Source organism: Coccidioides posadasii, chromosome 3, assembly GCF_018416015.2.
Source record: "Coccidioides posadasii str. Silveira chromosome 3, complete sequence".
Taxonomy (NCBI): Eukaryota; Fungi; Ascomycota; class Eurotiomycetes; order Onygenales; family Onygenaceae; genus Coccidioides; species Coccidioides posadasii.
Window position 1 is genome coordinate 216,106 of NC_089409.1, and position 24,648 is coordinate 240,753.

Below are 24,648 nucleotides of genomic sequence, written 5' to 3' on the forward strand. Positions count from 1 at the left end.
AGAAAAGCTGGAAGATACATTCATAATTTGTGAACAAGGCAAAAATAAAAATAAAAATAAGAATAAAAATAAAAAAAAGGGTAATCTTTTGATTAGTCCATGGCTCAATGTAGCGTGTACTGCAATTGTATCACGTCAATCCTAAACTCAGAAGAGCTGTTCGTTAATGGCGTGGGCATTCACAGAATGTAGGACAGTATAGATGAACGTCCACTCACCACCTCCCCTTCTTGAAGCCCACTTCTTTCAATCTTCCGACCTCCGTAAAGCCTCTCTGAACATACCAGTCCCTCAGACCCATCCCTTTGGCCTTGCCATCTATATCGACTGCCATGATTGCCAAGAGAGTCTTTACCCTCGCACCCTGTCCACCATCGGCCTCATACCGAACTTCCCGGGTCGGATCGTCTTCGAACTCCCTAGCCAGATGTCTCGTTTCCCCTGCAGGGAAGACACGATGGAAGAGAAAAGACGGCTCCCTACGCCTTGTGACTGGTGTTCGGGGTGTATGAAGAGTGTAAGTTCAACCGTGGATGCGTAGCCGAGCAAGTTGCCCCTAAATGGCGACGCACAGGCATATCCTATGATCTTTTCCTTGCTCTCTCGCAATTGGTCGATGTGGGCGACATAGAATGGGAGGCCTCTCGATCGCGTACTGTTGTATATCCCTGCTATGTAAGAGAGCGGCGGTTCGTGGATGAGGAAGGTCAGGACGGAATTGTGAACATAGTGGCTGTATATGGCATGGATGCCAGGAAGATCAGAGAGTGTGGCAGGGCGAATAGATACGGAGGACATGGTTCCCTTTGCTGGTAGGATGCTCAGTTGTGGTAAAGTCGAACCCTCTCAACCTTGCCTGTTGCCCTTGCTGCCCTAGTGGGTGTGGGGTGCGCGGGGTACATTGGTGGATATGTACGCACTATAGCACGACGCAAGAGCAGCAACAGTGGTTCAAGTGATAGGACGATTTTCTGATTCTCCTGTGCACAAGCTAGATGCGCACGCCTGCATCAAACTTAAACAGTTCCTCCCACACAATCAAGGCCATGAGAATTGGCTGGAGACCTGCTTCCATTACCAGATTTTCTCGGTCTGCCATATTTCAGCAACATGACTGGCACACAGCTCCCCACAGATTCCCATCGAGTTTGCTGTTGTCCATTGTCCCATTACATACAAATTGACCGCCCGCTGGAACTTATTGGCTTTCAAATCTGTTTTCCAAAACTAGAAGAGAATATCCTTGTAGACCATTTTGACCAGAGCTGCCTCTGCAGGCCAGGGTTGCAAAAAGCTCTCAAATCTTGTAGGATACCAGCCTGCGTCTTCCCAGTCCATGAGTGCAATATCACAGTCGCACTTTTCTGAGGTATGTTTGCTGGTTTTGCGAACCAGGATATTCTTTTGATAGATGTCAGAGTGCAAAAAGACCGGTGAGTGGCTCGAAATCCGAGAGAGAGAACACTCCTAGAAATCAGATTTGTGGTTGTGTTGTCAATTCAAGGCTGCTTGGCTGCAGAGTTAAGCAGTAACAGCACTGTTCACTTCATTTTTCACGAAGAAAAGGCCTAGATATCCTCCAGTCTAGGAGATTTGTGTAGAAAAGGTGATGGGGAATACTGCCTTTGAGAACGCTACCGTAGAACCCAGGGGAGGGTAGAGAGCGCATCTATGGCCTTTAACCTGCACATAATATGCAACTCCTCATCGCCTGAGAGCGTCTTCTAACACTTTAACAAAGATTCACCTTCGAAGAACGCCATAACAGGGAACAGTGAGCCATCCGAATCTTGATACATGGCATAGAGCCGTGGTGCGCGGACAATATTGTGCAAGTGGTGCTCAACAAACAGGAGATTGTGTCCCTCAATTTCATTTGTCCAACGACCATAGTTGACAACAAAATGCAGGCCAACTTGCACAATCATCTACGCAACGCGGTCACCAAGAAATATCGTGGACGCCCTGATATCTTCCTTACTAGAGGGTGGCCCGGGCAAGTCCTCTGAGCCGCGAAAATATAGGAGCTGTAAGGGCATCCATATCTTGACAGCTGCTTCTTCGAACCACGAGACAGATGAAGTGATGGAAACTATCCCCTCAAGGCTAGTTTTGCACGGGCATCAGTTCCAACGGGATGTGAATTTCCAATGTTTGTTTTGAGACATTCCTGGGGCTTTGACTGAGCAGCGAGTTTGTCACGTGGCCTTTTTTTCTTCTCTGTAGCCTCCAGATCTTAAAAGATTTTGCTGGTGTAAGAATTCACCCATAGACCTCTTCCACAACGAAGAAATAGTATTCAAGAACAACGAGCTTCGTTACTTGCGAGACTTAAGGTTTGTGGGTCCCGTTCAACCATCCGTGACGGGGTTTCGGAGATTCGTTGACCCGGGCTTGCCGCTCACCTGATGTGGTCCAGGCCCCCCGCCAGCAACCTTCTTAGCCTTCCCCGGCGGTCACTGCGTCGAAAGCCCGTCTTCCACCAGCGCGCAGACGATGCAAATCATGACGAGATGACTTCCCGCGACCGTTCTTGATGAAAGCTACAGCTCCTAATTTGATGATCCTGACGACTCTTCTTTTCTCAACGCTAATGAATTCTGTGCTGTCTCGCTCCTAATAATATAACTATTTGCTTTTTGGTCCTGTATCATAGCTTCGTGCCCACTTCGCTCTCTCTACTTCTACTTCGCGCTTCTTCTGATTCTAAAGCCTATTTGTTTCCTCCTTTTTAATTACGTTTTCGCACAATGGCTTCTCTAATCCCCCTGACCGAAATTCCAACCATTTCACTCCTCTACCGCCTCAAGCACCTTGTACCCGCAGCCTCCCCGCGCGTCTCGACTCCTTCCCAAATCCTCAATGATACCATCTGCCACATCACCAGTGACATCACAAAGCTCGAGGTTGACTGCATCGTGAATGCGGCCAACAGGTCTCTTCTTGGTGGGGGTGGGGTCGATGGAGCTATTCACCGCGCAGCCGGTCCTGGCCTCCTCCGGGAATGTCGCACCTTGGGAGGCTGCCAGACCGGTGACTGCAAAATCACCGGCGCGTATGGCCTTCCCTGTAAGAAGGTCATCCACACCGTTGGACCTGTCTACTGGACAGAGGTAGAAGTCAACGAGGATCAGCCGGAAAAGCTGCTGCGAGATTGCTATCGACGAAGCCTGGGAATTGCGGCCGAAAATGGCATGAAGACCATTGCGTTTTCGTCCGTTAGCACAGGTATTTATGGATACCCGAGCGCAGAAGCTGCAGATATAGCGATCCGGACCGTCAAGGAGTTTTTGGAAGCTTGCCCGCAGGCTCTGGACAGGGTGGTCTTCTGTACCTTTGAGAAAAAAGACGAGAGAGCATATCAATTGTTGATTCCGTGAGTGGCTCCGCTTTTATCTGCAATTCAACTGTAAATCAATGCTAATCGTAATTGTATTATTAGTCAATACTTTCCTCCTACCCAGTCCGATATCCCGCAGCCCCCAGCCAAGGAGAAGACCCCCACCGCCGAAGAAAACGCTCCTCCATCGCCGGGCCTCGCAGCGAAATTACCCGACGCACCAACCTCAGACCCCGTTAATCCACGGGAACCCGACATTAAGAAACCAAAACTGGAGCCAGATCTAGATCGAGAGGAGGATAAAAGTGAAGATGACTGGGAGAAAGTTGATCAATGCGAGGGCATTGCGTCCATAGAGAAACTCGACGATGATCCGGTTGAGGTGGACAAAGCCCCAACTGCAGCTGATGTTCAGAGTGTGGTCTCTAGTGTTGCAGATTTGGAGTCATCGACGGAAATGAAGCAAAAATAGCGTTCAATTTCTTGTTAATATAGCCTTCGAAACTCCGAACAAAAATTCTGGAAGCGAGCCCTTTGTATGCACCACAGAGTGAGCCCGATAGCCACATTGAAACCATATATTGAAGCTGTAGCCACTGTGAATTAGGAGTAATTGAGTATAGTTAATCTATACATATGTGCGCGCTAGAGCATGCATTGCTGAAGGGCTAACGCGACATATTTCATCGGGGGCTTCGGCGGGCCGAGACGCAACAAATGCAAAACCTGCAAACAATGCAAACACCACGCTGTTGAGCTCATCCAAGGCCTGCGCGGATCTCAAGACAGTGAAGTCCAATTCAACGGAGACTGCGAATTATGTGAGACGGCGGTTATCCCATGTTTGGCTATTAATATGCGTGACATCACGCGCTACATTTCCCCTTTTCACTGACCTATCGTTTTCTTCCGTCCACTCATGTCTTTCCCGTGCCTTCGCAATGCCTTCATCCGATACACCCATTTCCAAACTCTCCGCAGCCACCGTTTTTCTACTCTCTGCGCCCAACTGCACAGTGTAAACCCTCAGAGCCAAATACCCCGCGTTCCCAATGCCTCTTCTCCTCCAAAATCCGGCTCCAGCGGCCCCGGGACGGGATCAAACTCCGGTTCAAAATCCCGGCCGCGGTCTCCGTTCCTCTCATTCGCGAAAGCTTTCTTTTTGACCCTTATACCCGTTACACCAATCGTTGTCGTGTTCCGTGAGCACATAATCTCTACATACCCCGTGGGAGGGCCATCAATGGCGCCATATCTAAACGCCACATACGGCGTGGAAGATTTGGCTAGGGAGACCGTCGTGGTGAGCAAGCTCTTATGGCTACGAAGCACCAGGCATGGGAAGGAAGGCGGCATTGGCGACGAAAACTGGAAGGGTCTGCATAGGGGGATGGTGGTCATGTTTCGATCGCCGCGAAATCCGGAAGTCCTGGCCATAAAGCGCATCATCGGCTTACCGGGCGACGAAGTCACACCTCGGCCTGCACCGCTGTCTTCTTACTCCGTCCAGTTCCCTCATCTTCCGGATTCTATTCATCCGACACATCCACAGATCGTCTCGTACAATCATGTCTGGGTAGAGGGTGACGCGAATGATACTAGTAAGAGTCTAGATAGCAATACTTACGGTCCCATTAGCATGAATCTAATCACAGGTCGGGTCGTTGGTGTGGTCTGGCCATGGGAGAGGAGAAGGATGTTGAGATGGGAGCTGTGGGACCCCGCAGCGAACGTTCCCGACATCGACGTGAGTGACGTGCCTGAACTCGAGTGGGAAAGAGAAGCCGGCGGGGAAGCTGGAAGAAGCCAGCGGATGAGAGTGAGGAAGAGTGTGATTTCTGTTGAGGCACCATTTGTTTCTTAAATAGACGGGGTTATTGATATAATAAGGCTGGGTTTAAAGCATAAATTTTGGTTAAGATACTCGATGCAAGGCAGTTGGATCGGATGGCTGTTATCTTTGGAATGTATCATATGCATGTATGTATTGTACAATATATATATAACAGTGAAGATAAGCAAGTGACGACCGAAAGATGTGCGACTGATGAAGTCGCTATTACAAAATATATATACAATGCAATCCTCAACCCTAAAAATGGCAATACACAGGCTAATTCAACAGAGACTTCACCCCTGGGGTATTTCCAAATCTCTCTAAAGCAGCTCAGCTGGTTTAGCTCATAGAATAGAAACACAATGAGCGAGTAGAAACAAGCTTCCGGACGCCAGAAAATGTGATGGTTTTCAAATACACGGCGATTTCACGATCCTCAAGTCCTCCTGCTGCTGCAGTCGATCGATCTCCGTCGCAATCGCCAGCACCCATAAATCCCTTTCCGCTCTACTCCTTGCTTTAAATACAATCGCCTTCCCAGGAACCCCCAGAGCAGAAACCTGTTTCCATCCGCTCCTTTTAGGTTTTCCTTTTTTGGTGAGTTCACCTCGAAACAGGGCCTTTCTTGTGGCATGCCAGATAACAAAGCATGTCGCAATGTCTTCATCGGAGGCTGTCCATCCGTCCTGAGTATACATCCTTGGCCGTTCCAGCTGACTGGGGAGGTTACTGTCGAACGTTTGCTGTTGGTATAGGAGGTCCGAGGAGGTGATTATCCCGCTATATATATAACAATCCCGCAGATCGAGCACGGCCTGTCGCGAACGATATATATGGGGGAGTTGCTCGCCTGTCCACCGACGCAGAGAGCTCTGGAAAATGAGAAGTTGGCCTTCAATGAGCAAGACGCTACAATGTGTAAATGCCCCATGGCGGCGTGGTTTGCGATATAGATTCCCAGACATCTGGCATAGTTCAGTTAAATACTTCCCAAGTATAATTGGCAGGAAACATCCTACCTTTATGGGCCGGCACCCCGACATCCCACATGCGTGAAACAACTCCGAGGATGCTTCCGCCCTTGAAACCTCCCATTTCTGAGCAAACTGGCCTAGCATAGACTCTTGTGCCTCGTCGATTTCAAGTCGTTTCAGGTTCCGAGAACGGATATACTTTAGCGTAGCTATATCCTTTTTCGTACGCGCTTTCCAATAGTCCGAAAGCTCGGTCAGCCGTCTAATCCACTCCTGTCGTGTCTGCATGTTATAGGTTCGAAATAAGACAACTAGCCCATCATCCAACACGATTTCAAACGAACGGTCTTCCTTGGTTTCGTGCCTCGCGCCATGGACAGCTCTACCCCTTTCTCCGTGATATTCAACATCCCCTGCGTTAGCATGTTGCTCCTCCTGCGAGGTCTGCGAAGAAACAGGACGTATTTCTGCTACTCTGCACATATTAATATAGCCCTCAGTGTTAGCTGCATTCTTCGTAATTCGACGGTTTTCTGCGAAAGCTTCCGCATCGTGACTTTTCGCATATTCTTTGCGTCCCACGGTAAGCCAAGTGACCTCTCCGTTATTTACGGGAAAAGGGTCCACATCATAAACGATCGGAGTCTCCCTTATGATCTCAGCGGACGTGGGAATGTTTCTGCTAGTGATTGTAGGAAGACTGGGGGGGGCCGGGGGAGTTGCTTTGCCGGGTCTGCAGAAACATAGAAATTGATCCTGGGTATAAAAGTAAAGCCTTTTAAAGAAATTCTTTCCTATCAATCTCTGCCGTCCCCTTTGAGATGTGAGGAGTATCAAGAAGCCTTCTGTTGGTGCCGGCTCTTCAACCTTGGGCCCCCCTTTTTGTAACGTCGTCGATGTAGGATAATGTTGTTTGGGGCGCAACTCCAGCTCATGAGTCGTTCGCATGGCCATTGTTCCATACATTCTCTGCTCATTTGGCCCTTGAACCCATTCCAGGCGATCGTATCGTCGCCAGGCAAGGCCCATTTTGGCGGATTTACCCCACATAGCCAGTATCTTATTCCATTCGGAGCATTCCGATAGAGTGTTCAGGCATGTTTTTATAATGCCCGAGGCAATAGCTCTTTCCTCCTTCATTGTTCTTAGCACGGCGGAGCAAACATCGTCGTCTTCGTTCTGATTCATTCCAAGATGTGCGAATGGATTCTCCAAACGCAATGTAATATCGAGATCAGGAACATGTACAAAAAGAATTGACGGTTGTTTCCACCCGAGGGCGCCACGGATAAATGTATACCATTCAACCGAATGAGCCGATGACCTGGGCCGCATTATGAAAATTTGGGTCTCAGGTTTAAATCGATGCCAGACTACTAATGTCTTATCAAGAGTTGAAAAAAGGTTCACTTTGGTATGGCTCCGTACGATCGGAATCTCATAAGACCACTTCTTCTTCATATCGGAAGTTTGGACCTGTGGAATCACGCGAGTTTTATAAAACTGTAGAAGAAATGGTGTATCGTCTTCGCATCCCTCGCGACATACAACCAGGAACTCTCTCCATTTTGAGACAACTTTAGTGTCAATTTTGATACTCTCATTCTCATTATAATCGTCTGGAACAGTTTGAGTAGTGCTTTCGATACGAACGAGCATTCTCTCAGCTCTCACAATCGCGCCACACCGGCTGGCTTGCCTTTGCTTCTTTGCGGTGGATTCTAGCTCACTTGCGGTCCTAGTCAGCCTCTTTTGCAGTCGTCGTTGTCGATCATTAATGCTGTCCTCGATATTAAACCGAACGATACCAGGAGCAAGGCGTCTCATCAGCCGCCTAGGACGGCTTTTATTTCGTGAATCCTCCTGTTCGACAAGTGATGGCTCTTCATGACGAAGACGAGGTGATGACAAAATCGAAGGAGATCTATCGTTGATGGATTTTCTCCCTGATAGTAGATATGTTTGTGAAGTAAAGTTAGTCCTTGAAGCGGTTTCTCCGGTCGCAGATGGTATAGACGGAGTTAACGATTGTCCATGCGGAGACATACGTCTGCTGATAACTCTTGTTGACTCGGTATTCTCATTAACTCCATAATTACCGGATTCTAGAGACTCTTCACTTATTGGCGAGGTGGCACTCAATATCCGAGATGCATTTTTATGTGACTCAGGTGCGGAGTAGTACGACTCATGAATTTGGCTAGAGGACGGCGGATTCGAACCTGGATCAGATTTGCTTGATACTGAAGCTGGTCGCGGCTGAGAAGTTGAGGTAGGCGTTACAGTTGATAATTGGGAATGCTCCGCGGTTAATTCAGAAGTAGGTTCGGGGGGCGGCTCCTGAGCTGGTTCCGGCCCATATCGATAGGGCGTTTCGTGTGCGGTATCAGCAGTAGTTATAGCAGCGGGTTCGACCGTGGCTCCAGTCGCTACCAACTCCTCTTCTTCAGCTTCCTCATCAACGTCTTCCGGTTGAGGAAAGCTTTGTCTGTACATTGCCGCGGTAGAAGGTCCAAACAGCCCCGTTAACTGACGTTGATGGGCAAGATTTATATCCGCAGAGAAGGTCGCTGTCCGAGAGGAGTAATCCTTGAGCCCAAGCCATGATTTATACCACGACTTACGATGGCTGGACAACCATCCTTTCGGGAGAGGGCCGATGAATAGCCGACGACTGGTGACATGCAAATGCTCAGGGGAGGCATGTTGCTACGCAAACATTAACAACAAGCGCCTGCTAATGTGATGGAATTATGTACATACCAATCTTTGTGCAGTGTATGACTCTGAATCTAGGCTGTGATATTCTTCCCGTGGGAAGCGTCGCCAGCAAGTTGGCACTGGCTGCTCACAAGGCCGCTCTCCACTCATTTCACATGGTTGGGGGGGTTCCGCAGAAAGCCTTTGGACTTAAAGTTGGGTTGGACTTGTGTAAGTGGCACAATTGTCAGAAATATATATATCAACAGAATCCTCGTGCTGTCTGTCTTAGCTAGAGGGTGTGACCAGGGTCTTCTTGCTCCTCAATCACGAACCACAGGGTCCTGTGCGATGACGTTGATCGAATGGGAGAAGACAGCGTTTGGCGTGTTTGCATACTTTGCATTGTTTGACTGGGCGCCACCAGTCTGTTTGGAGTGTTTGCGTGTTGATACCCCTCAGTCTAGATCCCCTCGTCCAGCTGGGATGACAAGAAGCACCTCAATTCCCACGATCTACTCGACTTCACCCCCTCGAATTTTTGTTTACCTTTCAATTTCGTTTGATAGAAACAGTGTAAAATGGCTTCTGCTGCTGTGATTCCCGCCGACGGCACCTGGTTCGACACTATCAGGAGGTCATTCGCCGATGTCCCAATCAACGACAACGGTATTTCCACAACGGAGTTCCTCGAGGCTGCCGAAGCTTTGGTGATGCTATTTGGTTCGTAACACTGAATAATATGCTTTTGCTGCAGCTCACTTATAGATAGACCTCCTTGGCTCCGTCGCATTCACTCCGGTAAAGAACGACTTGCTAGGCAACATCAAGGTGGGTTTAGCACGGACTCGCGATCCTCAGCATTTCATTGACCATTTTGCATGATAGAAAATTCGTGACCGCCAGTTGGCAGCTCCAGCAGAATCCGAGACTCTTCAGCAACTTGTTGTGAACGAGCTCAAGACTGGAAAGCACACGGCGACTGAAGGCCTGCTATGGCTGGTCCGGTACGTCCTTCAAAACTTCGGCGTAATCCTTGGAGTCACTTCACCTAACATTCAAAATCTCTGCAGTGGTCTCGACTTCACTGCCCAAGCCCTCCGCCTCAATCTTTCCGATCCTGCTGCTGAACTTTCTACTTCTTTCCGTGCTGCATACGGCACTACCTTAAAACCACATCACGGCTTGCTTGTCAAACCGATTTTCAGTGCTGCCATGTCCGCAACTCCTTATAGAAAGGACTTCTATGCCAAGCTTGGTCAGGACGCTACCAAGGTCTCAACTGCGATGAACATCGAAATAACTGCTTTGGAGAAAGTAGTAGGAATCCTCCATGAATTCCTTAAAAGTCCAGCAGCCAAATGGTGATCTGGTGTCGTTTTCAATCCTTCATGCGACTGGCAGAGGACAACTATACCGCTCAAACGCGTCCGCCAACCTTTTCATTTGCGGCGAATTGCTGGATGGGATATTCCAGCACACACATCTCATAAATGATGCCGTAGACAACTAAAAGACATAGAGTCATCAGTTGATATGTATAAGGCTAAGATACAGGCATATACGGGTATACCTATGAATATACAAATATCTCAGCGCCCAGCACCCCTCCCAAATGAATGAGAACCATTTAGTTCGCATTCAGCCGATACAATTAGGATAACAGCCTTCAGTAGTCGTAAAAGAACCCTGGGTTGTGGCGTCAGGGATATCCTCGTATCTAAGCCCGCTTCCACCCGGTTGAAGCCCACGGCAATAACTTTAATAACGTAGACCCATCATGCAGGGCACACCTTTCCGTTCCATCCTGCTTCAATGCAACTCTCAGCGCCGAAAGCCAGAACTCAAATACTCGGCTCCCGTTTAATAACACGTTATAGTAGCGATGCTCTCTGAACGTGGAGTTAGGGTCGCCTTAATTCTCAAGGAGCCGTGGAAATTTCCTCCTAGCGAAAGCTCCTTGTACGATAAAGAGAAAAATCCGAACGGAATCATCTCACTCGCGACCGCAGAGAATGTTGGTATTTCAGATATGCTATATCGCAATGCATCCTTTAATACTAACAAAAACCGGCATCCTGCATCCAGTTCTTGGTCCATGATACATTAGAGGAATATATAAATAGAAATGTATATATACACTATGCCCCGAAGAACTCAAGAGTAAAGCTTTCCTTCTAACAACCTGGGCTTTAGATATCCATTCCCAAAGCCGCATTTACATATGCGTACGGTAGCCCCTATTGCGCTGCGCTCACTGTTCCTATCGCCAGGCATATAAACACCCATTTCAAACCTTGCACTCCCATCTCATCGTCGCATATCGTCATAGCCAACGGCGTCACTGCGGTGAACGACTTGTTGGGCTATGTACTTGCTGATCCCAATGATGCTATCATGATTAATCGTCCCATTTATGGAAAGTTTGGGCTCGACTTTGGATGCCGAGGGGACGTGGGGGTAGTCTATGCCGATACAGAACCGTTGGAAGTGTTTAGTGTGGATGTAGTGAAGAAGTATGAGGAAGCGATTGTGACGGCAGACAAAGGAGGAGTGAAAGTCCGCGCCATGCTGATAACCAACCCGCACAATCCTTTAGGTACGTAGCACTTTTTGTGATTGCTAGAATTTTCTTGGAGCCTTTGCAACTTAGCGAATAGGTGGAAATCTCATCAAGTTGTTAGGGCGTTGTTATCCACCGGAAACATTGAGGGAGTTGATGCGCTTTTGTCATCGGCGAAATATTCATTTCATCAGCGATGAAATATATGCACTCTCTGTTTTCGATTCCGGGGAAACAGGTACTATTCCATTCACTTCAGCACTGGCCATCGATCCAACGGGACTGCTGGATGAGAATTATATTCATGTCATGTATGGAATGGCCAAGGTCTGCATCCCGCCTCCAATGTAGCAAATCGTATCGATGCTAATATCTAAAAGGACTTTTCTGCCCCTGGGCTCAAGCTAGGTTTCTTAATCAGTAAAAATGCAGATGTCCGAAAGGGCGTAGCCTGTGCTAGGTGAGTAAACCTCTCAACTGAATCATTGATTCCGGTGCTCATCCTTCTGTTTAGTCGATTCGGGAGACCCTCGGGAGTGTCGATCGCAATTGCTTCTCAGATGCTGAATGATGAGGCATTCGTCTCCTCATATCTTTCCCTATGTAGAGAAACGTTGGCCCGAACGTACAAATTTGTCACCGCCCTGCTTCGAGAGAATAATATTCCGTATTTACCCGGAAGGTGATGCGACATCCCCGACGATATAACCCACCCCTTGCCATATGAAATAGGACATAGTACTGATAAGAGACTAGCAATGCCGGTTACTTCGTCTGGATTGATCTATCGGCGTTTATTCCGCCGACCACAGAGCAAAAGCCGATGTCAAAAACTGACCGTGAGATTGCACTCGCCGAACGTTTCGTTGAAGCAGGTGTGTTTCTTCAGCCCGGTGACGAACAATCCTACACACCAGGGTGGTTTCGACTTGTATACACTCACGAAGAGGAGATCGTGACAGAAGGAATTCGAAGGTAATCGATTAGTTTCCTTTTAGCCCTGCAAAAGCTTTTTACCCCTTCTTAGTGCTAATGAGCGTAGGTTGGTTTCAAGCCTAAAGTCTCTGGAATGGTTGTCGAATGCGAACTTGAATTGAAACTTAAGATAAATATGGTTCAGTAAGATTGAAGAACATGCGACATACGCGCGACGAGCCTGGTGGGATCTTTTGAGACCAAATTGAAAAGATAACTTGTAAACCAAACGGCAGCCTAAGTTCACTCGTTACAGTTAACGTACTAGTCGGTCATGAGATTCTCTTCATCCAAGGGAGGTTGCACCACAAACCAAGGAAATGCGATGAAAATGAATCGAAATGGTCCCTTTGATCCGTCAATAAATCCCCTGCGCCAGTTCCAAAATGCCAAGTTTAGCCTTCACCGCCATGCCTTTAAATCGCGTGTATGTGCATAGAGATCGGTGGAAATATACAGCGTAACTCGCACCAATTCAACCAAGGCCTCTAATCTATGATGTTTCTAATGCCGTCCTTCGAATTGCCGCAAACACAGCTCTCCTTCTAAACTTGAAGGACCAAAACCGCTAGTTTAGTGAAAGGATGTCGTTAAGTCGCAGTCCATTATAGAGAAACGCCTTCTAAGTCCCTCGTAAGGACAGCCATCTGCGCCCGCTTCGCTGCCTCGGCCACGAGACTAAAGTCTTGCAGGAACGGAGCTGTGGCGGTCGGTCCTCCTTTCTCCTGTGTGGAGGGACGTCCACCTTGAGCTGCTCCTCGATTCTGGGAGAACCCGGATTGAGGTTGTTGAGACTGGCCCGACCGCGTCAACGACGTGTTGGATGACGGGAAGCTGTGGGAGCACATATTTGCGGACATGAAGGGGGATTCATCGGCTGGAAAGGGCTGAGGTTGGGTAGACATGAGCTGCTTTGCAGTAATGAGCCCGTTTGCGTGTATGAACGACTCGCGTGCTTGGTGAACTGTTCGCAGCCACAAAAGGGATAATGTCGCATTCGACTAGTTACACGATTTCAAGGAAGCGACAGTAGTTATGAACGTTGATTTAGAACTCATTGAGACAGAGAAGGCCTCAAGGACGAGAGCAGCTGTTTATAAAGAAGAAAGGAGAAAGAAAAAGAAAGCAGTGATCAGCCTTCTCAAGCTTAGTGCGGGGGTAGAGGCTGAAAAGGTGGCAGATCATAGCCGTTGGGGTGAGCACAGGTCAAGGGACCCTGTGGAATTCAATGATTCATGGACAGCTCCGGGGGGCCAGGGCCGAAGATGAGGATTGAGTTAGTTAACCGAGCTGGAGTTACCAATTTATCTGTTTTGGCGATACAGTTGAACCGACATTTGAAATGCCAGTACGGAGTACTCCGTACGTAGCACTTTCTTGCATTCCCTAACACAAACAATGATGGCATTCCATCCACAGCATGTAGTCCGTGCTCTATACGGAGTACAGAGGAGAAAGACAGATCCAAAACCGACGGAGGTGTGGAACAGAAGTCTTTCTCCCCCTTGGTTAGCTCTGTACTCCGTACCCCGTACAAAGAAAGCTTGCCCCTTTTAAGCGCCCAACGCTCGATGAGGAGCTTGGCGCTGGTAAGGCTTGGCGTAATATCCTTGAAATTCGCGGTCACCTGTTCTGCACAAATTGCGGGGTCGGATCATAGAAGATCCGCTCCGGTTCCAGATGCAGCCCATCAGGTTGGTGGGCAGTGCTCCGTAGAGACCTCAGGAAGAATTGAGTCCATCCTCTAGGTGGTTGGCCTCTTGATGCCAACTTTGTAACTGGGACGGAGTGTTTCGTACCAGTCAGTACGGTATGGATGCAGAGCAACTGGTATAACGGGAGAAGGGTCTTTTATTGTCTTCTTATACCCCCTCACTCGCTCCGTATTATCTGCTGGGCAGTTGTCTTGTCCTCTGGTAACAACAATGCACAACTCTCTCATCGAATGGCTACGCAGGCACAATCGCAAGTGCAAGCAAAAGCGCTTGGATCGGCTAGCGGAGCCGCCGATGCCAACGCTTCTGGCGGAGCGCGAACCCGCCCCCTAACCTCAACCCCTTGCTTGCCTTCAGCAACAGCCAACAGTGCCCTCTTTCAGCGCGTTCCTCCAGAGATTCGGCGGCTCATTCTGGTTGAGGCCTTTGGAGGATCTCCAATGCACTTTGACCTGCGTTTATTGCATCCTTTGAAGAAACACCCGCCAAAGCGTTCCGGGACACATGGCCACTCAGCACCCGATGACTTTGCACCTCGCCAGTGGCAGTGGTGCAGCTCTGTATGCCATAATGTGCACCATGGTTACGCACTCACTTCGCCAGGCTACGAATTCTTTGACCTGGACGACCTGTCATTTGGAGGCCAGCTCATGCTGTGACGCCTGGCCAGGCAAAATGCCTATGAAGTGTCTCATTGGTGCCATGGGTTGGCTCTTGACATGTCGGCAGGCATATGTTGAGGGTGTTGAGGTGCTCTACGGGACAAACCGGATACGCATTGAAGGAACATATCTACTGCGTCGGCTACCGGACCCCCTGTTGCCTCAGCGTCGTGCTGCGATTAGGTCCGTTCAGCTATATTGGAATATTCACCCGTGGCTCGATAGTCCAGGCTCTCGTAAAAGGGAGAAATATCCCTCCTGGCTCTGACATTGAAGGATTCATCTCATTGCTCAATATTTTCCCTGAAGTGTTGCCCAATATCACGTTTCTGTACCTCTCTTTACAGGGGAACTTGGGGTTTCCTGCCGTGGACAGACGAGGAACAAGTGAAGGAGATGAGATGACCATCAATGCAAGCGAAGAACTGCTACAGCTGGTTGATCAGATGGTCGTAAAGCTACATCGTCTCTCACATTGCCACATCTCGCTGCCGACTAGCTACTTCCGCGCACTCAATTTCAAGGAGAATGGAATACGTTTCACTCCGCACAATTTGTTTTCGCAAGAGCCGCTGTGGCGGGTTCTTCCGGTTCAAAATGATTCGCAGCAGGAGGAGGGAGCACGACCTGTGCTCAAAGGCTACTGGATACGTCCGGGAGAGCATGATTGGTATCATCCACAAGATTACATCCCGGGGCAAGTGTTGAGACTTTGAGGGTGCATCGAGCTCAGTTCCTTGAGCTGAAAATACCCTTGGATAGTTGGAGATTAGAAGATAGCAACATTAATAGCGAATTTGTACAGAGTACATTGCAATAAATAATAGTTCTCACTCGGAGAATCTTGAGGAGGGACGCTGAGAGAAGAGAAGTTTCTAAATGTATAAATTCAATAAATTTAAGATCCAAGCTACTTTAATAATTAAATAAGCAGTACGCCGTAGTTAGGTAGCTCTTGAATCCTCTTGGATTTCAGATGAAGCTGTAAACGTAGGTCCCCCATATAGGCTTTTATTTTTCTTTTGGACCAAGCACAACAGTCCCTCTGGCTGAAGCTTGGCAAAAAGCAACGGGGCGCTGGGAATCCATTGGCGCTCTCAAAAGTGATTTATAGTATTTCGGTCTGTCTCAAAAAAAAAAAAAAAAAAAAAAAAAAATTGCCGTGGAGTTGGGCAGTTAAACAGTGTAGAGGTAACCCATGGAAGCTTGGATGTTCCTTCTCGCGAATGCTTCATGCAGTGTACTCTCTGTCTGCGATCTCGTAAGGATTAACGGCCCAGCAAGAGGTCCGACTTCTAATGCCCATGGCGGGGGCTCTTCAAGAAGTTTTCTCCGAGCTGAGAGTCATCCATGGAATTTCCTCGCCGGAGGCCGAGCTCTAGCCGCCAGTTGAAAGCATTCACTAGGGCTTCGGCCATGCTAGCCAGTATGGCGTACCGTATTCGGTCATTGTCTTTTTGGATCGGGAACTCGTGAAAGGTGCTACCGCGCCTCAGCATGAGAAAAGAAATATTCGCATTCATAGCCCATCATAGTCAAGTTATCTACGCAAGGGTCTTCATGGAGGCTGTAGAGGGATCGCAAAGGCGCGTCGCGAACACGGAAAAAGGGGGATTTCATACATATAGTTGAGACAGGCCAACCTGTCTCAAATGCAAGAGCTCGCCATTTTTCTGAAGGTCGGGGAGTGGTAGCCCTGAGGGCAGCGGGAAACGCCAAGGGTAGGGTTGAAGAAACTTCTACAATAACCTCCATGATTTCGGACAACGGCGAAGGCGATTGAAAGAGACTCGGATTTTCAGCGGGGAGGCGCTTTGAATAAACATTTGAGGTGCCATTGAACAAGTCTATCAACATGTGAATTTCAACTTTAAGCAGCCCGTTGCCCAGGGATGGGATTTGGCGGAAGTTCACCACACCTCAAGCCCAAAAAAAGCCCCGCAGAGGCTCAACGGTGGGCACAAAAAAATTAAAAAAAAAAAGAAAAGAAAAAGGTAATTCCTCGATGTCGAGGATTGTTGTAATTTAACCATTCTTGCCTATCCTTCTGTGATTCCTTCCACCCGCCTTCATGTCATCCAATACCGAAGATAATGAGAATTTCGGCCTCGGTGCCGTCTTCCAAGAACCAGAGGGCTTTCTCCCGCCTCCAAAACCCCCCACATTCGCGGAGCATCGCATGCTCTCCGGCGAAACTCTGAGCATACGACTTGTCGGTGATCATCCGCTTTATGTACATATGTTCCACGTCCCAAATTCTCTTACTTCTTGAACTTTGCAGCTGACAATTTTGCCTTGAGAGGGCTACCTACTTTGGAACGCCGGCAGGATAGTATCAGATTATCTCGAAACCCACGCGGAATCATGGATCCAAGGCAAAACCATGTTCGAACTCGGCGCTGGCGCCGGCCTCCCCAGTCTAGTCTGCGCGATTAAAGGCGCGAAAACGGTCGTCGTGACGGACTATCCGGATCTAGACCTGATTGCCAATCTGCGATATAATGCCACTGCCTGCGAGGAATTGATTCGCGCCAGCTCGCCGTTTCCGTGTTCTTTGCGCGTAGAGGGATATCTATGGGGCGCTGATCCAGCCAACGTTTTGAGCCATCTAGAGTCTCCTGAGGAAGGCTTCGATGTGCTCATCCTCGCCGACGTGATATATAACCACCCTCAGCATCACAATTTAATAGCTAGCGTGCAGAAAACGCTTAAAAAGTCAAGAGATGCTGCCGCATTTGTTGTATTTACGCCCTATCAGCCCTGGCTGTTGGACAAAATCGCTGCTTTCTTTCCCAAGGCTGAAAGCAGTGGGTTCCAAGTGACGAAATTGTTTGAAAAAGTATTGGATAAGCTCTTATTCGAAGAGGACCCTGGAGTGAGTCTCAATGTCGTCCTGCCAGCTTCGCAGGGCTAACCAAGCTTTTAGGATGAGACACTTCGACGAACTGTATTCGGTTATGAATTAAGGTGGAAGCAAGAGGAATTGGAAAGCTGATTCAAGAATTTAATGGGGGCGATGGAATAATTGGCCAGGGGTAGTATATGAACCCGCGGGTCTAATTCGATGAATCTCTTCGCGCAAAGGCACAAATCAGTGATTTCTTATATCATTATTTCATTGAAGAGCGCCATGGGTTCAGCTGTGCTATTTGACATTTTGAAATAGTATGAGGCTTGGAGGGCACTGATGTATAAGCAATAGTTTCTCACCAAGCATGCAAGCCATTTGAGATGGCAGAGACATAACGGAGAAGTCAAATTCGCCATGGAGGCGGTTGCTGTTTTCCATGCGGGACCTTAACCCCGTACTTCAAGTCCTCAAGACCCCAAACTTCCTTTAATGATGGTAAACACGACTTTTTGGTTTCAATCAACTCCGAGACTTTGGAGATGTGAAAGGCACAACTTCCTGAACGATAGCCGCGTATGGAGAGAAATTGTAAATTTGGAGGAAGAATACTGGCCAGCTTGAACTCTGCAGGAGCAGGAAAATCCGTTAATATTTTAGGGTGTCCAAGCAATGACTGAACGCCTATATGAAGGTGGGTCAGCGCAGCGAGTTGCTTTAGGGATGCAATGATTCCCGGTAGATACACAGGGACGCCGCTTCCTAGCTTTTGGGGACATTCATCTAACTCATGCTTGTGTCCGAAGCGTATCACTCCTCGTGTGATGTCCATAACGTTACTATCCAAGTCAAGATCCAACAGACGCAGTGTATCTTTATGGTCGAAGAGGGCCTGCTTCAACTGTAAAGGTTCGAGGGCGGTGAAGTTACCACGATCAATCAGTTCATCTGGCGACTTGATGCCTGTTGAACAAGCGAACTCGTTAAGGGTCTTGAAATGTTTAATGATGTTAGCGAGGAGGCGAGAGGTCATGCAAGATGATTTAATGTAAACTTTTCGGAAATTTGATGACCTAGGTGCCAGGACGCGCTGTTCACGCTGTGGAGCTTTCATGCAGCTCACCACGAGTTTCTCGACATTTGGATACCTTTGGAACAATTTCAAGCTATTGAGTAGGTAAGTTTCGAATGTCTCAGGTAAAAATTTGCTGCCAATATGAACCTCTCGAAGGTTCTGCAGGGAATTCATATTTTTCAGAGGCCTCATGGCGTTGTCGCTAGCATTCTTCAGAACAGACCGAAGGAAAGATTTGGTGGACAATCTACAAAGCTTTAGCTTTTCAAGGTTTGGCGAAAGCGTCATAAATGCAATCGCAAATGATTCCAAAGCAGCGGGTGCTGAAAGACCTGGAGGTCCCTGGCGGCAGGGTCTCGAAAAAGGAGTTAGCAGAGGCCTCTGCAGAATAACATAGGTAGAAATTTGTGCCACAAATTCATACATTTGTATCCAGGAGAGCAGCATTTTTAGTCCCGTTTCATCAGTCACACCGGCGTCATTGAGAAAGGGGATGATAGGTTGAAGCTCCCTATACGCATTCTTGTCTTCCGGAGCAGTTTCGGGTAGACGTGCAATGGGTGCAAAACCAGACGCTGTGGGCCAGATGTATACCTCAATTTCACGGACATATAGCCGCAATCTCGGTTCTCTGAGCATCCGAAGTAGCAACCAATAAGCCCGTACATAGCAAAGGTCGCTCTGCAAACATATCCGATGATAATATCGCCGCTCTGTGATATCGATGACATGGTGAAGGTAGCGACGTACTAAGGCGAGGGATATAATATCGTGAAGAGCCTCCAAATAGGCCACGATTTTGAGGATGAGCTCTGAGGGTAAGTTACTAAAAAAAGCCATTTTTTGTAAGATGGTTGCAGCTCTTTTCTATGTCAGGGCGGAGTAAGGGACATTGAGAATCTCGAAATTGAGAAATCAATTCAAGGTAAGAGAATTTGGGAGTGAAAAATCCTATAAAATAGCAAGGTCCTTGAATGGTGCCATCATCCATGATGGACTGTGATCTACTAGGTACTCCATATATGTACAGAATTCCATCAATTTTCCGCGGAAACCAGCAGAAGAACCATCTGGCCCACCTCGCTCAGGGGCAAAGTTCCGCTCCGTGCCAAGAGCCCGTTGTTTAGCTATTAGTTAGTTAACTGGTTGGTTGGTTGGTTGTTAGTTAGTTACATAAGCTGCGCGCGCTCGACTCCGCCGAGACGAAAAGTCCCGCCCGTTCCAACCAACCCCGCCATCCCCGCGCCGTTCTCCGCTCGACAGAATGCCAGTGAGTCTTGCTTGTACCTGGGCAGCCCAGAGATTTTCCTCACACATCTTCTAGCTCATAATCCTAACCGGATACCCGTGCTCTGGTCTTACCTACCGGGCCAATCAACTCTCCACCCTGCTTGAAGACCTCCAAAACCGCCTCCACCCTCCATCACAAGCTTCCGAAGAGGTACCACAAGTACAACAGCAAAAGGGTCGCTATAAGATTCACATTGTCACATCGCATGATGTTTCCCATCCGCGAACGGTTTATGATGCGGCGCGTTCTGAAAAGGAAGCCCGCGCCGTTGTGTACGGGCGGGTGAAGAGGTTACTGGGAAAGGATAGCATCGTAATCGTGGATGGGATGAACTACATCAAGGGGTGGAGATACCAACTGTGGTGTGAGAGTAAAGCGGCATCGACGACGTGCTGCGTGGTATGACATGCTTTGTTGTTTGAGGAAGGAAAAAAGCTGACACAGCGGTGATATCAAGGTGCACGTTGGAACGCCGATAGATCAGTGCGTCAAGAATAACGAAGCACGTCTCCAGAAGGTGCAGAATGGGGATGATGAACTGAAGCAAAACTCGCAAGGGCCAACGTCCCAGAGCGCCGAGGAGATTCCTACGGCGAAGGTGACATATACCCACGACGATGAACCCTATCCGCCTGAACTCTTACAAAATTTGATCTTCCGCTTTGAAGAGCCGTCCACGTCAAGTCGCTGGGACAAGCCACTATTTACTGTTCCTTGGTCCGATCCCACACCACCTATAGAATCAATTTGGGCTGCATTAACGGGCCAAACAATATCCAACGCATCTACTGCCTCCTCTTACCTCACCATCACGTCTAACCCTTCGAGTCTTTCAGAGCAAAATTCATCTACATCAGTCCGCGACACTGCTTCCACGGCAACTACGACGCCGCGCACCCGCGTCTCTCGCCCCAAAATCGTTCCTCATCAAGCAACGATGCAACCACCCACCACCGACCCCGGCGCCCTTTACGCCCTCGAAAAGCGCACATCCGAGATCGTCACTCACATACGCAATTTCACCCAAACCCACCCTACAATTTCCTCTCTCGGTGTCTCGAGTACACTGACCGACCCAACAGCCCCTGGGATATCCGTCCCTATCCCAGACATCTCTATACCCGTATTTATTCCTAGCACTGCTCTCGCTGCATCACCAACAGAAGAACTTGCTGGTGCAGGAGGAGTATTGGCGCTGCCACGACTTCAGAGGCTAAGAAGACAATGGGTGGGAATGAACCGGGCGTATCTTGGGCAAGGCCATGGGAAAGGTCCGGGATCGATGGGATCAGAGCAAGTAGGCGAGGCGTTTGTGCGATTTTTAAATGGCGAGTTTGAGGGGGTGGAATAAATAGGAATAACGGAGGAAACGGATAGTTATATCCGCATTTAATGAAAACAGAACAGCATTGGAATCGCGACCATGTCCATTCGAACATAATCGGCGGCGGGAAAATCTTGGTACACAAAAAGAGCGGTTCTTTCAAAAATATATTACAGTACGAAATGAGGTGCAACTTCATATTGTGTCCATTCTCTACTTTATCTTACCAAGCTCTGGGCTATCACATCTAGTTCGCCCTGATTATTTCTTTCCTGTATGCCCGTTCAAATGTCTGAGCAGCGGCAAAAGAAGCCCGTTGAAAACAACAAAAATCATATTTCTTCATTTGCAAGTCCATATGCAAATAAACTTAAGAGCTAGAGAATCCTATGTAGCTCTGATATGGCAAGTCCATCCAGATAAGATATCCCAATCCAAGCCATTTCCCGCAAAGTCACCCAGTAATCACAATGCCACATACATACACAGCAAGTCGATAGTTACATCCGCCCCGAGGACACGCACCAAATATGAAAAAAGAATATAAATAGAATCCCCTTTGCCATACACAGCCATCCACTTGATAGTCGTGATTTCTTTTCACCGTCAATCGCAATACATGAAAACACTGATAAAGTAAGACACTTCTTGAAAAAGGCAAGACAAACAAAAGGGATTCGTATCATCGTAATCCGGTCAAATATCCTTTAAAACGTTTTTGCCATATCCCTAGGCAGGAGAAAATTGGGCCTGTTATCCGCATTCATCGAGAAAGAAACATTTTTTTTTCCCCTAGAGGTCCCGGATGCAATCCATAAATCGGGCCGTGGGAGAGTCCAAAACTGGGTCGAAACCGAAAGAAAAACAAAATAGAAAACGCCGATACTGATCATACAAAAAACACATGTGTAATAATCACCAGAGAAAAGTAATTCCGAAAGATGTTTTTAGGTGGGACTTATGAGGAGCTCCCGGATCCTCTCTTCGTCGCCAATTGGCTAGCCTTGATATATCGATAATTCAATGCATGGGTATGCAGTTCCTGAAGCCTTGCATTAATACGCTCATGCATTGCTGGGTCCTGAGGATTGATGTTATCGAGATCTTTCTTGATCTCTGACAAGCAAGCATTATAGTTCTTCTCCGCATTCTGAAGCTGCTGGTCGGTATGTGCTTGGGAGGCTTTCATGGCAGCTTGCGATTGGGACTGAGCCTGTGTGGGTCTGACCCGCTTGATTGTCTGGGTACCAGAGACGACACCCTTGCGCTTGCGGATGGCTGTCTCCTTCTTCTTGCCTGCTGGAGATTTTCCTGATGCGATTGGCGAGCCTTCAGGTGAGCTGGCCTTCTCGGAGCAAGTATAATCATGCACACGCCTCATGTGGTCATGAAGGTTCCAGCGACGAGGGAATCCGTTTCCAGGAATAGATCTGTCACAGGAAGGGAAGCGGCACAAGTGGGGGTTCTCGCCGTGACCATGCATCCCGTGGGCTTCACGCTCATGGCGGAATAGGCATGCATTGGAGGAGAAGTGGGCATCAACACATTGTGGGACCTTGCATCGATAGGGCTTCAAGTGGGAATCCAGATATTTGCTAGTAATCACGGTCAGTTTGTCCGGTGAAATGTCACTGTATTGACTTAGGAGGACTTACTGGTAAGTGCACTTCTGAGTTGTAGGAGTATGCTTGCAAGGGTTATCTCCAGTGGCGTACGGGCAGTGGTATTTTCCATCGCTCCGGGTTGGAAGAGAGTAAAAAGCATGGTCACGAGGATTTTTCCCGTCAGAGGGATCCTTTGACTTTTGGCCCATAGTTTGTTGCAAGGAAAAGAACTCTGACTCCTTGTCCGAGGCGCAAGTGATTGCAGCAGAAAGAATTGGCCTATGGGATTGCTTTTGTGGGCGTATTGTCCTATTCGATAGTATCAAGTATTAGCCTCGCCCATTAAGCCTGATATACGATGCAAGCGTAAATCAGCATTCTTGAATTTACCTATTTGGGTCCAGCTCAGTGAGAGGTGGTGTGAGAGGGTGAAAGGGGGCCCCAATGCTGAAATTTTGGTTGGAAAGAGAGGATGTATCAGAGAGATCGACAAATTGAGAGCCGTCTTGGTTAGGGAAGGTGTACGTTTGAGTGCAAGCGGAAGTGACAGACATATCCTGACTGGCCTCGGTGAGTGGAGGCGTGGCCGGAAGCCTGTTGATACGGCTGCCACTGAGAGTCACATTGGACGCGGCGTTGATATCGCCAGAGATAGAATCCCACGGAACCTGTCCAAATGTTTCGGATTTGACCATCCTCTGAGGGGCCACACTTAATCCCATGGGTTTTACATCATTCATCCCGGTAGCATGGTGCATTGCGTCATTATCAAAAGAGAAGCCTAGAGCATTAAAATCCTGATATCCCTGTGGGTTGCGAAAACATAACTGTGGGCTGCTGTCCTGAGAGCTTGAGATGCCAGAAAGCTGTCCGAATTCAGAAAGAGACTGGTCCATGGATCCATCGGCCTTGGGGAACAATGTAGGAGAACACGAAGAAAATGGAAGCATCTGGGCATCTGACATATCATAATCGCCCGCTTGGATTGATCTGGTGTCAAACGATTCCTCAGTAGCCTCGCTGGTGGAGCTTATATCGGAGCTCAACAAGACAGCATCATTAAAGGCCCATTGGCTCAAGTCATTAAAGCCGCTTTGGCCATTAAACGTTGGGGACAATGAAAAGGCATCTTGAGAGTAGTCATCATCCGGGATTGTCCTGGAGATATCCAAGAAATCATGGCTTGTGGAATTTTGAGTGGGGGGTAGTTGGGATTTTGTTGATTTAGAGCTTGGTTTGGGTATTGATAGCCTCAGTGGGCCCGTCTTTGCTTTTGAAGCCATAGTGACTGAATGTCCTGTCGGCGAAACACCAGAAAAAGTAGACTACAAGCACAAAAGTTAGTATTACCATCGCCTTAAAATCTCAAAGTTCTCGAACGTAGCAGCAAGCAATAACTGGGCAAAGGAAATGATTTAAGATATCCGTAGGGTCCCTAATATTGGTTAGCCGCACGATTCCCTAGTCATGACTTTTACAGCAGCATTGTTACGAACCAGGAATCGAGGCTCAGGAGACACGTTGCTAGTCCGAGCAATTATTTCATACTATCGATGAAGAGACCCTGAGAATTGCCAGTTATGAATAGAGGATCCAAGGGTATTCCGGGCTTGGGGCGTTCAGGCTGATCTGTCGAGACTGGGCACACAAAACTGGGCCGGAAGAAAGAGCGTTGCAAGTTTGTAATACATCACATAGGACAGCAAACGAGTAGCGAGCACTCAGATCCGAGGACTGGCA

The 24,648-nt window shown here is 48.2% G+C and overlaps 11 protein-coding genes across 11 annotated transcripts; 7 read left to right on the plus strand and 4 right to left on the minus strand.

Annotated features, from left to right (window-relative positions):
• Positions 1-104: 104 nt before the first annotated feature.
• On the minus strand, positions 105-798 carry D8B26_004967 (uncharacterized protein; the record flags this gene model as incomplete). The annotated part of the gene is made up of 3 exons (XM_066124663.1): positions 105-141; positions 219-415; positions 484-798. The coding sequence occupies 3 exons, from the start codon at positions 796-798 to the stop codon at positions 105-107; spliced, it is 549 nt and encodes a 182-aa protein (XP_065980744.1).
• A 1,688-nt stretch (positions 799-2,486) lies between these two features.
• D8B26_004968 (uncharacterized protein) lies at positions 2,487-3,916 on the plus strand. Its single transcript, XM_003066775.2, has 2 exons — positions 2,487-3,376; positions 3,443-3,916. The coding sequence occupies exons 1-2, from the start codon at positions 2,751-2,753 to the stop codon at positions 3,810-3,812; spliced, it is 996 nt and encodes a 331-aa protein (XP_003066821.1). The 5' UTR covers positions 2,487-2,750; the 3' UTR covers positions 3,813-3,916.
• Positions 3,917-4,137: 221 nt separating this feature from the next.
• Positions 4,138-5,336, plus strand: D8B26_004969 (uncharacterized protein). The gene has a single exon (XM_003066774.2). The coding sequence runs from the start codon at positions 4,260-4,262 to the stop codon at positions 5,202-5,204; it is 945 nt and encodes a 314-aa protein (XP_003066820.2). The 5' UTR covers positions 4,138-4,259; the 3' UTR covers positions 5,205-5,336.
• D8B26_004970 (uncharacterized protein) lies at positions 4,138-8,861 on the minus strand. Its single transcript, XM_003066773.2, has 2 exons — positions 6,197-8,861; positions 4,138-6,142 (listed from the first exon to the last, which is right to left on the minus strand). The coding sequence occupies exons 1-2, from the start codon at positions 8,645-8,647 to the stop codon at positions 5,588-5,590; spliced, it is 3,006 nt and encodes a 1,001-aa protein (XP_003066819.2). The 5' UTR covers positions 8,648-8,861; the 3' UTR covers positions 4,138-5,587.
• Positions 8,862-9,364: 503 nt separating this feature from the next.
• D8B26_004971 (uncharacterized protein) lies at positions 9,365-10,426 on the plus strand. Its single transcript, XM_003066772.2, has 4 exons — positions 9,365-9,574; positions 9,624-9,682; positions 9,740-9,858; positions 9,925-10,426. The coding sequence occupies exons 1-4, from the start codon at positions 9,433-9,435 to the stop codon at positions 10,217-10,219; spliced, it is 615 nt and encodes a 204-aa protein (XP_003066818.2). The 5' UTR covers positions 9,365-9,432; the 3' UTR covers positions 10,220-10,426.
• Positions 10,427-10,736: 310 nt separating this feature from the next.
• Positions 10,737-12,391, plus strand: D8B26_004972 (uncharacterized protein; the record flags this gene model as incomplete). Its single annotated transcript, XM_066124664.1, has 6 exons — positions 10,737-10,868; positions 10,940-10,981; positions 11,048-11,450; positions 11,536-11,741; positions 11,795-11,874; positions 11,929-12,391. 6 exons carry the CDS (start codon positions 10,737-10,739, stop codon positions 12,098-12,100), a joined length of 1,035 nt encoding a protein of 344 aa, XP_065980745.1. The 3' UTR covers positions 12,101-12,391.
• A 2,417-nt stretch (positions 12,392-14,808) lies between these two features.
• Positions 14,809-15,593, plus strand: D8B26_004973 (uncharacterized protein). The gene has a single exon (XM_003066769.2). It carries the CDS (start codon positions 14,838-14,840, stop codon positions 15,480-15,482), a length of 645 nt encoding a protein of 214 aa, XP_003066815.2. The 5' UTR covers positions 14,809-14,837; the 3' UTR covers positions 15,483-15,593.
• A 1,244-nt stretch (positions 15,594-16,837) lies between these two features.
• NNT1 (nicotinamide n-methyltransferase) lies at positions 16,838-17,936 on the plus strand (the record flags this gene model as incomplete). The annotated part of the gene is made up of 3 exons (XM_003066768.2): positions 16,838-16,999; positions 17,069-17,641; positions 17,693-17,936. 3 exons carry the CDS (start codon positions 16,838-16,840, stop codon positions 17,759-17,761), a joined length of 804 nt encoding a protein of 267 aa, XP_003066814.1. The 3' UTR covers positions 17,762-17,936.
• An 84-nt stretch (positions 17,937-18,020) lies between these two features.
• Positions 18,021-19,529, minus strand: D8B26_004975 (uncharacterized protein; the record flags this gene model as incomplete). Its single annotated transcript, XM_066124665.1, has 2 exons — positions 18,021-18,936; positions 19,114-19,529. 2 exons carry the CDS (start codon positions 19,527-19,529, stop codon positions 18,021-18,023), a joined length of 1,332 nt encoding a protein of 443 aa, XP_065980746.1.
• Positions 19,530-19,953: 424 nt separating this feature from the next.
• Positions 19,954-21,560, plus strand: D8B26_004976 (uncharacterized protein; the record flags this gene model as incomplete). The annotated part of the gene is made up of 3 exons (XM_003066766.2): positions 19,954-19,959; positions 20,014-20,379; positions 20,438-21,560. 3 exons carry the CDS (start codon positions 19,954-19,956, stop codon positions 21,329-21,331), a joined length of 1,266 nt encoding a protein of 421 aa, XP_003066812.2. The 3' UTR covers positions 21,332-21,560.
• A 672-nt stretch (positions 21,561-22,232) lies between these two features.
• D8B26_004977 (uncharacterized protein) lies at positions 22,233-24,191 on the minus strand (the record flags this gene model as incomplete). The annotated part of the gene is made up of 3 exons (XM_003066765.2): positions 22,233-22,899; positions 22,960-23,217; positions 23,299-24,191. 3 exons carry the CDS (start codon positions 24,189-24,191, stop codon positions 22,263-22,265), a joined length of 1,788 nt encoding a protein of 595 aa, XP_003066811.2. The 3' UTR covers positions 22,233-22,262.
• Positions 24,192-24,648: the final 457 nt, after the last annotated feature.

What these genes read in the sequence shown, in the direction of transcription:
- D8B26_004968 (XM_003066775.2), top strand. Translation starts at nt 2,751, where the DNA reads ATGGCTTCTCTAATCCCCCTGACCGAAATTCCAACCATTTCACTCCTC. An exon ending in GCATATCAATTGTTGATTCC is followed by an intron (nt 3,377 to 3,442) that starts GTGAGTGGCTCC and finishes TTGTATTATTAG; the next exon opens with TCAATACTTTCCTCCTACCC.
- D8B26_004971 (XM_003066772.2), top strand. Translation starts at nt 9,433, where the DNA reads ATGGCTTCTGCTGCTGTGATTCCCGCCGACGGCACCTGGTTCGACACT. An exon ending in AGCTTTGGTGATGCTATTTG is followed by an intron (nt 9,575 to 9,623) that starts GTTCGTAACACT and finishes ACTTATAGATAG; the next exon opens with ACCTCCTTGGCTCCGTCGCA. An exon ending in GGCCTGCTATGGCTGGTCCG is followed by an intron (nt 9,859 to 9,924) that starts GTACGTCCTTCA and finishes AAATCTCTGCAG; the next exon opens with TGGTCTCGACTTCACTGCCC.
- D8B26_004970 (XM_003066773.2), bottom strand. Translation starts at nt 8,647, where the DNA reads ATGTACAGACAAAGCTTTCCTCAACCGGAAGACGTTGATGAGGAAGCT. An exon ending in CGGGGTGCCGGCCCATAAAG is followed by an intron (nt 6,143 to 6,196) that starts GTAGGATGTTTC and finishes GAACTATGCCAG; the next exon opens with ATGTCTGGGAATCTATATCG.
- D8B26_004973 (XM_003066769.2), top strand. Translation starts at nt 14,838, where the DNA reads ATGTTGAGGGTGTTGAGGTGCTCTACGGGACAAACCGGATACGCATTG.
- D8B26_004969 (XM_003066774.2), top strand. Translation starts at nt 4,260, where the DNA reads ATGTCTTTCCCGTGCCTTCGCAATGCCTTCATCCGATACACCCATTTC.